The sequence below is a fragment of the Zootoca vivipara genome, chromosome 12, assembly GCF_965207765.1.
Source record: "Zootoca vivipara chromosome 12, rZooViv2.hap1.1, whole genome shotgun sequence".
Taxonomy (NCBI): Eukaryota; Metazoa; Chordata; class Lepidosauria; order Squamata; family Lacertidae; genus Zootoca; species Zootoca vivipara.
The window spans coordinates 45,742,212-45,752,074 of record NC_142595.1 but is presented as its reverse complement, the minus strand read 5'-3'; the positions used below and the strand labels follow the sequence as shown (position 1 = coordinate 45,752,074).

General features: G+C 40.4%; 2 protein-coding genes across 2 annotated transcripts; both read left to right on the top strand.

Annotated features, from left to right (window-relative positions):
* Positions 1-3,511: 3,511 nt before the first annotated feature.
* On the top strand, positions 3,512-4,351 carry LOC148684089 (vomeronasal type-2 receptor 26-like). Its single transcript, XM_088654831.1, has one exon. It carries the CDS (start codon positions 3,512-3,514, stop codon positions 4,349-4,351), a length of 840 nt encoding a protein of 279 aa, XP_088510957.1.
* A 538-nt stretch (positions 4,352-4,889) lies between these two features.
* LOC118095680 (vomeronasal type-2 receptor 26-like) lies at positions 4,890-8,729 on the top strand. Its single transcript, XM_060281354.2, has 3 exons — positions 4,890-5,066; positions 7,609-7,735; positions 7,828-8,729. Exons 1-3 carry the CDS (start codon positions 4,890-4,892, stop codon positions 8,727-8,729), a joined length of 1,206 nt encoding a protein of 401 aa, XP_060137337.2.
* The last annotated feature ends 1,134 nt before the right edge of the window (positions 8,730-9,863 follow it).

Here is a 9,863-nt window from a genome sequence, read left to right as displayed (position 1 = left end):
GAGGTAGAAGGGAGTTGAGTTGGGGGAGTTGCGTGGGTTGTTGAGAGAGATGAGGGAGTTGTGTGGGAGGTGGATGAGGTGTGGCATAGAGACTGAGGGTGAGGCATTAGGTGGTAGGTAATCAGAAAGGATAGAGTGTTTGACAGTTTAGTTATTAAAGGTTAGAGGTAATAGGAACGGTTATATAAGAATTCAGGAACTTAACTATTGAAACCATACGCTTATGTACCATTTCTAAATAAACCTCTTTTGTTCAAACATCATCCTTGTCTGACGTAGTGGATAGTTACCAGACTTATTACTGGTTGGTGGCCGCGGTATAATAAAGTGGTTTGTACAGGAATCAATGGACCGTGAAACGTCTGGGGGTCCTGTACCGGTGGAGGCAACCGCCAAAGTCATGTAGTCCAACACTTTGCTATGCAGGAAAACTGGCTAAAACATCTATGCCAGATGTCCATAAACCTCTGCTTAAAAACCTGCAATGAAGGAGAGTCAACCACCTTCCAAAGGCTGAACTGTCAGGAGATTCTTCCTGATGTTTAGTCAGAATCTCTCTCTCTCTCTCTCTCTCTCTCTCTCTCTCTCTCTCTCTCTCTCTCTCTCTCTCTCTCTCTTACAAATAACTCTACTTACGAATGGAGCTCCGTCCGCCATCTTGGATGCAGTTTAGATAGGATTTTTTTCTACTTATGAATTTTTAGATAGGGTTGCTTCTACTTACGAATTTTTTCCCCAATGCATTCCTATGGGATTCGACTTACAATTTTTTTCGACTTACGAATGTGCGTTCGGAACGCATTAAATTCGTAAGTAGAGGTACCACTGTATATTGAAGCAATTGGTTTGGGTCCTATACATTGGTGTAGCCAGGGATTTTGTCATTCAGTTTTTAGAAAATCAAGTTGTTGAGGGGTTTTTTAAGGAAATCATCATGCTACATGCCTCCCAGCCATTCGTGGGAGCAATGCAATTGCAATACCTAATCCTGGTTTCATTTCCTTTTTAATGGTGCTTGTCATTACTGTAAGAAACAGTTATAGGATAGCTCTCAGTGGTCACAGTGGCAGCCAACATTCCCAGGCTCCTTTTGCAACTGAAGTCCAATGTCACATTTCTTTAGGAAGTAGAGAATATTTTTGGTCAGCTGTGGAAAAATGAGCCATCATGTTTCATGCCAAAAGTGCCATTCAGGATGTGCACTCTGAAATAGTAGTTATCTCTCCCTACAATTAAGCAAAACACTATGTGTTCACCTGTCTGAAGCTCCCAAGAAGGCAGAAGAAAACAGTCACTACACAGGCCTGAAAGTGATTATACAAAAATCCCTCTAGCATGGCCAACTGGGATTAAGTACATGAGGTAAACATGGCCATTTCTTTACACTCTCTCCCTTTTCTTTTTTATAAGCCACATTGAAACTGGAAAGTTGGTGATATCAGATAGTATTGAAGTTATTTGTAACACTCTTAATGAAAATTCTGGGGCTAATTTGGCAGAGTCAGGGATCATTCAATCTAACTGACTGAAACAGGGAGATGGATGCAAGAGAATGTGCATTTACAAAGAATTTTTGCTGCCAACATGTTGAGAATAACAATGCTGCTACTTCTTCTTCCTCCCATTGTCTGCCAAGTAGATATTATGAGATGTCTCAGAGATGAACCCCTGCCTGTTCCACATGATTTCTACCAGGCAGGTGGACTCCTCATTGGTGGGATTGTTTCTCAGGTCTCTTATTTTTTCAATGAAGTCTCTTTCAAGGAACATCCATCCCAGACAATATTTGATGTTCCACAGTAAGAATCCCCATTTGCACCTCCTGAATGCATTGCATTTTAGTTGTTAAAAGTTAATACCAGGAATGGGGAACAACTTTGATTGTTGCATTTAATCTTCTAATTTTGTACGCCTCTAGATGCCTTAAAACTTTGTGCAGGAATAGGGGGAACATTGAAAATGCTAGGGAAAGAGCTGCTGTTAGCTATACTAGTTTTCAAAAAGTGTATAAGAAATCTAAATGTGAAAACTTGCACAAAAAAGATGGACAGACATGGAAAAATATATTATGGAAATAGAATTTTAGATACATCAGAGTATTTGCCTTTTCCCTCTGACTCCTTTGACACATTTGTTTATCTCTTGGGTGGGGTTATTTATACTTCTCTCTGCCTTCTTGGTACCAAATGAATGTTCTTATAATGTCTTGAATCAAGTTTGCTTAAGTGACCATATATGTTCATTAAAAAATAAAGAGAAAGTGACTGTTGTGGGTATACCTAGTGGAATGGGCAGAGAAAAAGAGAGATCACAAAACGTGTCAAGGCCCTAAAAATGACATATGGCAAATATGTTCTGGTGCAACATATATTAGAAGCATTATTTAGTTGAAAAGGATTTATTAACTCTGAGATATTGGAAACAAATAGGGGGGGAAATCCCAAAAATCTGGTACTACATGTGACAACCAATACAATATTACACACATAGCATCAGAATACTGACTTTTCCACTCTATGTCATTTTGCACAATAAACTTTTCTTCTGAAGAGGATGGTGTGGCATTGAGGAGAGGGAATCACAAATATAAAATATAGACCAATATTCCAATTCAGTTACACATGGTAATAAGGAATATCTAGTATTATAGCATCATGAATTTGTTTATTATAGACTCATCATTTAAATTAATGAACTCATCTCTCTTGGCAGTGTGGTGACCAAGTTCTACTCACACATCCTGGCTCTGGTGTTTGCCATAAATGACATCAACAAGAATCCCAAATTACTACCTAATGTCACACTTGGTTTCCACATCTCCGACAGCTATCATGATGCAAGGATGACCTATCGCACCACACTGGATCTTATCTTTAAATCAGAGAGTTTTCTTCCCAACTATGAATGTGGGTCACACAAAAACCTCCTAGCAATTATTGGAGGACTTGGCTCTGACACCTCATTTCATATGAGGGACATCACGGATCTCTACAAGATCCCACAGGTAATATGGGGTGTGGGGGTTTCTTTCTTTGGTTTTTTTATTTATAGTTCACACATTTCATTAATTTCACAATACATTTTAACGTTTCAAAATTTGACTTCCTTCCCCCTCTTTCTGGGCTTCCTTTCATATCTTCTGCATATCCAAATTCATTTAATTTACTCATTTAATTGTCTACTGTTATATATATTCTTATAAATTTGCAGGTTAATACCATAATCATGCGAATGTTTTTATCTGTTTACGATTTATCTGTAAATATTCAATAAACCATTATTTAATAAAGAGTTTGTTATCTTGATTTCTTATTCTTCCAGTAAGTTTCGCTATTTCTGCATATTCCATAAGTTTTTTGTATCCATTCTTCCTTTACTGGGACTAGGGATAGGATAGGATAGGGATATTTATAACTCATCTTGATTGTATATGTTCATTTTCTTACAGCTTACATATGGTTCATTTGCCCCAGATGAGATCCAAAGTATGGAAGTCCCCCCTTTTTTCCGCATGGTTCCAAATGAAAGCCTTCAATATAAGGGCATTATCTGGTTACTTCAGCATTTTAGGTGGACATGGGTGGGGCTCTTTGTTATGGATGATAACAGTGGAGAGCATTTCCTAAGAATACTGGAGTCATTGTTTTCCAGGCATGGAATCTGTTCAGCCTTCACAAGAAGAATCCCACAAGTAGCTCGTATGGAGGAATTCATAAATCACTTTTATGAGGAAAATTTAATTAGCGTATCTTTTGCAGATTATAAAGCCAATGCAAATATTGTATATGGAGATCCTGAAACAGTTCTATGGCTGAGAACTTTTATAGGTTCACAAGATTCTGGAAATAAGGAAAGCATATTATCTGGAAAGGTGTGGATTATGACAACCCAGATAGAATTTGTATTATCTGGAGTTTCAAGAGGATGGGATTTCCAGATGTTCCAGGGTGCCATTTCCTTCGCAATTCACACAAAAGAGGTACCAGGGTTCAGGGGATTTCTTCAGAACATAAAGCCAAAGAGGACTCAAGGAGATGGTTTTGTGAAAGATTTCTGGGAGCAAGCCTTTGACTGTTTGTTTCCAGATCCAGGGATGCCTGCAATGGATGATGACACCTGTACTGGAGAGGAGAGGCTGGAAAGTCTCCCTGCTGGACTTTTTGAAATGCACATGCATGGCCACAGCTACAGCATCTACAATGCTGTATACGTTATTGCTCATGCTTTGCATGCCATGTACACATCTAGAGCCAAGCACAGATCAACAGTGGTTGGTTACAATGTTAAACATCAGCCACTGCAAGCTTGGCAGGTAATGGTTCCACAACAAAAGCTTATTTCTTCAAATTGAACATGCAAGGTGTGGCTACCTCCAACTTTCTCCTCCTTGAATAACAGATAATATTTGGGTGGGCAGTAGGTTTACTTTTCTCCACACCAAAACCTTCTTAATACAATGAACAGATTAATTAACATAATTTGGGCCTACATCCAGCTTCCTCCACCTTGTACAGTGGTACCTTGGTTCTCAATCTGTTCCGGTAGTCCATTTGACTCCCGAAATATTTGAAAACCAAGGCACAGATTTCGATAGGGTGCAGGAGATTCCTGCAGACAAGTGAAAGCCATGTTGGACGTTTGTCTTCAAAAAAACGTTACTTCCAGGTTTGTGGCATTCGGAAGCCGATTAGTTCTGGAGCCAAGCCATTCATCAACGAAAGTACCACTGTATAACTAATTTTAGAAATTTCTACAGCATTTTGGGGTGTATGTGTGGAGCAGTTTTTTTTAGCTTGTGGTTATCCAGTTGTGATTTTTATTTTCCTTTTTTCAATCAGCTCCACCTGTTTCTTCAAGGCATTTCATTCAACAACTCAGTTGGAGAAACTATGGCCTTTGATGATAAATGGGAAATGGGTCGTGGCTTTGACATAACCAACATGATTACATTCCCAAACAAGTCATTCCAGAGAGTGAAAGTTGGAAGGGTTGATACCAAGCCCCGTGATGGAAAAGTATTCATGATCAGTGATGATATAATTGTGTGGCCAAGATGTTTTAATGAGGTATGGATGCTGTAGTTTCCTCAGTGAACCCTTTGTTATTAACAATGATGTAAACGTTAGCAAATCACTCCTCCAAGGCTGCTTTTTGTGAATGGTGTAATTTACATGCCTGTCTGAGAAGAAGCGTGGGAACCGGATACAATCCCATCTGTATGTATTTTTCAAGGTCCTTTCACTTTTGCTTGCTTGTTCTCTCTCGGAGCTGCATGAGAGAGAGCGTCATGATTCTCTGTGTGTAAATAGTGTAAATAAATACATCGTTTAGATCTACGGATGGTTCATTGCTCTTGCTGTGTAATGCCAGAAGATTAGGGTGCATAAATCAAACTGGTTTATGTCACTGAAGGGCCCACTGGAATGAAGGGATGTGCCATTTCAGAGTTGTGCTTACTGGAAGGATGCTCGGAAAGGTCAGTGGGACTGAGGGGGCCTTCGGGTGACCCCAGAGCAGCATAAATCCCAACAGTAAGGACTTCTCTATTCTCCATAACCTGAGTTTGCAATGGGTCACCAAGCTTCAGAATGAACTGAGTGATAACTTTGATTTTCAAAAACAGGATAATACATATATTGTCATTCTTATTTTGGAAAGTATGCTGGATTTTCTGTAAATATTTCATGACCTGTGCACCTTACAGCTCTTAGCTACTTCAGGACACTGTTTCTGCATCAGTATGTTGACCATACCTGCCAAGTCCTGGACAGAAAATTCCGGGATCGGCAGCCCACGACACCGGAAGTTGCGTAGACGCAACTTCGGGTGGCGCTTTGCCCTTCTATGGGCACCAGAAAATGGCAGCGCCAGTGCCGGAAGTCGCTTCTATGCATGACCGGAAATGCGTAAAAGCGACTTCCGGCACCGCCGCCGCCATTTTCTGGTGCCCATAGAAGGGCAAAGCGCCACCGGAAGTTGCGTTTCTGGACACGCGTAGAAGCGACCGGCGCCATTTTCTGGTGCCCATAGAAGGGCAAAGCGGCACCAGAAAAATGGCCGCCGGCAGAAGCAGATTTAAGGGAGAATATCGGGATAAAAACCTAAACGGGAGACCGCCGGGAAACGGTAGGAAAAAAGGGGTTTTCCCGGTGAAAACGGGATACTTGGCAGCTATGATGTTAACTCCACCTCTCAGATCATCTATAGTCTGCTGCTTGTAAGGTTCGTGGAATCTTTTGGTGATAATGGCATAGGGTATAAATGAGGCGGTGCTTTTCAGGACAATGTTAGAAGCATAATTCCCTCTACCTCTTACACATCCCTCCAGCAGCACCTTTCTGTGATTTTCACATCAACATTGAGCAGAAGAACATCTTCGAACTGTATTTTTCATCATCACATATTTAATACCCAGGAGAATATAAGAAGACCCTACTGCATCACATCAGTTGGAAGGCTCATCTAATTTAATTAGATGTTCTCACTAGGGCCAAACATACCGCTGTTGGAGGAAAACAAGCAGGAATTGTGCACAACAACACTCTACCCAGTTGTGGTTTCCAGCAATTGATATTTTGATACATATTTATTCTGACAGTTGAATTGGAAGATACCCATTGTGGCTAGTAACGACTGATAATTCTTTCCACCAAGATTTTTTTGTAATCCGCTCCTAAAGCTACCCAAGTCGACAAGCATCACTACTCCACAGCTTCTCAGAAAATTTTAAAACAGACCCCTTTTAATCCTTACCACCTGAATTTGCATAAAAACCTCACAGTTAAATATCTAAAATGTGGCAAATAGCATGTGTTCAAGACATACTGAATGGGTTGTAAATTTCATTTATTCTGAAAGCATGCCTTGTAAACAAATCTCAAAAAATTAAGTGCTCCTTACACTGAAAACATTGTAGCCATTTTGGGGGGGTGAAATCTGGAATATCTTCATTTACAGGAATGTGGCTCGCATGTCTCAAAATTTATCTAATTCAGATACTGTAGACATTTGTTGCTTTCCCATCCTATGAGAAGATATAAAGCATTTTATCTTCTGAAACTAGATTCTGCTTCAGGGAGACGGAAGTTTTCTTTCATAGCTGTCAAAGATGGTATCTGAAGAAATGTGCATTCACGAAAGCTCATACCAGTGACAAACTTAGTTGGTTCCTAAGGTGCTACTGGAAGGAATTTTATTTTTATTTTGTTTTGACTACATCAGACCAACACGGCTACCTACCTGTAACTGAAGATAAATTAGTCCACTTTATTCAATTTCAGTTCAGGTGACTTGCAAGCACTAATTTGGTAGTATCTGTTGTTGTTGCTGCTGCTGCTGCTAATTGAATTAATATGCTGCCTTATACCTGCAAGTGACAGGGCAGTTCAAAGGATAAAATGGTTTGTGGTTATAGTCTAAGGCATTAGGCTACATCAGCAATTGGAGATTGACTCATTTTTCATATGCAATTAGCTGTTTCAACTATTTTCTAATACTTAACTGCAGAGTTACTAATCAGTGCACAGGAGAATTGAAAACAAAAAGCAAAGGAAGAAAATAAACTAAAATTATCCCCACACTAATCTTCTTTTTCCTTTATATGGATAGGTGCTTCCCCTTTCTTTGTGTAATGAACACTGCCAGCCTGGTAATCGGGAAAAAAGGAAGGAAGGGGAGAAATCTTGCTGCTATGATTGTGTTCTGTGCCCAGAAGGGAAGATTTCTAACCAGACTGGTAGATGATTAAATTCTAGCAGCATAAGGGCTAATTTACTGTCTTGTGTCTAATAAATTGACACTGAAATGGAACCTTTTCCTATTTTTCAGATGTAGATGACTGTTTCAAATGCCCAGGAGCTCAGTATCCAAGCAAGAATAAAAATGATTGCACCCCCAAAGTTATAACCTTTCTGTCATACGATGAACCTTTAGGAATCACTTTAGTCTCAGCTGTGGTTTCCTTTTCTCTGATCACAGCTCTCGTGTTAGGAATATTTATTAAGCAGAAAGATACGCCAATGGTGAAAGCCAACAACCGGGACCTTTCATATACTCTCCTCGTCTCCCTCCTGTTCTGTTTCCTATCTTCTTTGTTATTCCTTGGCCAACCTGGGAAATTGACCTGCATTCTCCGACAACCAACTTTCGGCATTGTCTTCTCAGTGGCTGTTTCTTGTGTGTTGGCAAAGACCACCATAGTTTCCCTAGCATTCATGGCTACAAAACCAGGATCCAGAATAAAGAAATGGATGGGGAGGAAAGTGTCCTATTCAATTGTAATTTGCTGTTCGCTTGTTCAAATATGTTTTTGTACTGCATGGATGGCAACCTCTCCTCCATTTCCTGATTTTGACATGTACTCAGCAAAGGAAGAAATCATTCTGCAATGTAATGAAGGGTCAGTCGTCATGTTCTACTGTGTCTTGGGCTACATGGGTCTTCTGGCCATCACCAGCTTCATGGTGGCATTCCTTGCTCGCAAGTTGCCTGATAGTTTTAATGAAGCAAAATTCATCACTTTCAGCATGTTGGCCTTTTGCAGTGTTTGGTTGTCCTTTATTCCAACTTACCTGAGCACAGGAGGGAAAAGCCTGGTGGCTGTGGAGATCTTCTCCATCTTGGCCTCCACTGCTGGGTTACTGGGTTGTATCTTTTGCCCTAAATGCTACTTCCTTGTGCTGAGGCCTGAGCTGAATAGCAGGGAGCAACTGATAAGGAGGAAGCATTGAGGAAACTTATCCCCCCCTTTTTATCATACTGTTACACATCCAATGGCTATGATTCAAAATGAGACAGAAAGAGAAAAAAAGCAAAACCAAAAGGAAAAGGAAAAGTTAGATTCTAAAGAACAAAATGTTGAAGATCTGAATATGCTTAGCATGAAAATGGGAAGATTTCTGCCACTACATAACTGAAAGGTCATCACCCCTCCCCCCCCCAATGGTGTGGATTTAATCCTTGTCACTCCAGTGAGCAAGACTACAAACAGTAGATTCAAACATTTGGGGGGTGACTGAATATTAGGATAGGCTTCCAAATTGTGACTGCTTAATTTAACAGACTGCCCAGTAATGGTTTTACTGGAGGCTACTCTGTAATATCTTAACAATGCTGTTGGTCAGTGGTGATGAATTTGTTGAATTCTAGATGTTTTTCGACTCCAGCTCCCATTATACCCAGTCAAGCACGAGGGATAGAAAAATAAACATTATATAAATATTTATTAATATATAATTGTCACTGTTCCAATAGGCATGTTGTTGTTTTTTTCTTTCTAGATAATGGTATGTTATTTATTGCCAGTTCAAAATATGTTAGGGTTGCCATACGTCCAGGAAATCTCTGATAAGTCCTCGTTTGGAGGGCCTAAATCTCCATCCATTGGAATTTTTGCATTTTATAGTTATAGGAAATGTCTGAGTTTTTTTGGGGGGGGTATTTTTTTAACTGTGCCCCAGAGTCAGAAGCAGTTACCTTGGCCAGAGTTGACTGTGTGTGAGGCCTGTGTGCTACCTGTGTCACATTCGGCCCCTGTGCATCTTTCCTTGCTTGGGTTGGGAGTGGCTGCTAAGGAAGTCACCGGTGGCAGCGACTGTGGCGTTTCACCTCTAGAGGGCCTAGAAGGGGTTAAGTTGCCAGGGAAGGAAACGACCAATGGGAGCTCTCCAGCCAGAAGCAGGGTGTATATAGGAAGAATGCAGGCAGGCAGGAGAGTTAGATGAGGAGAGTTGAGAGAGAGTTAGATGTGAGGAGAGTGAGTTAGATGAGAGGAGCTGGTGTGAAGATAAGAGCTGGTTATTATTGTGGTGGCTGTTAAATAGTGAGATAGACAGGATACAGTGTTATGAGTTTAGTGATAATTA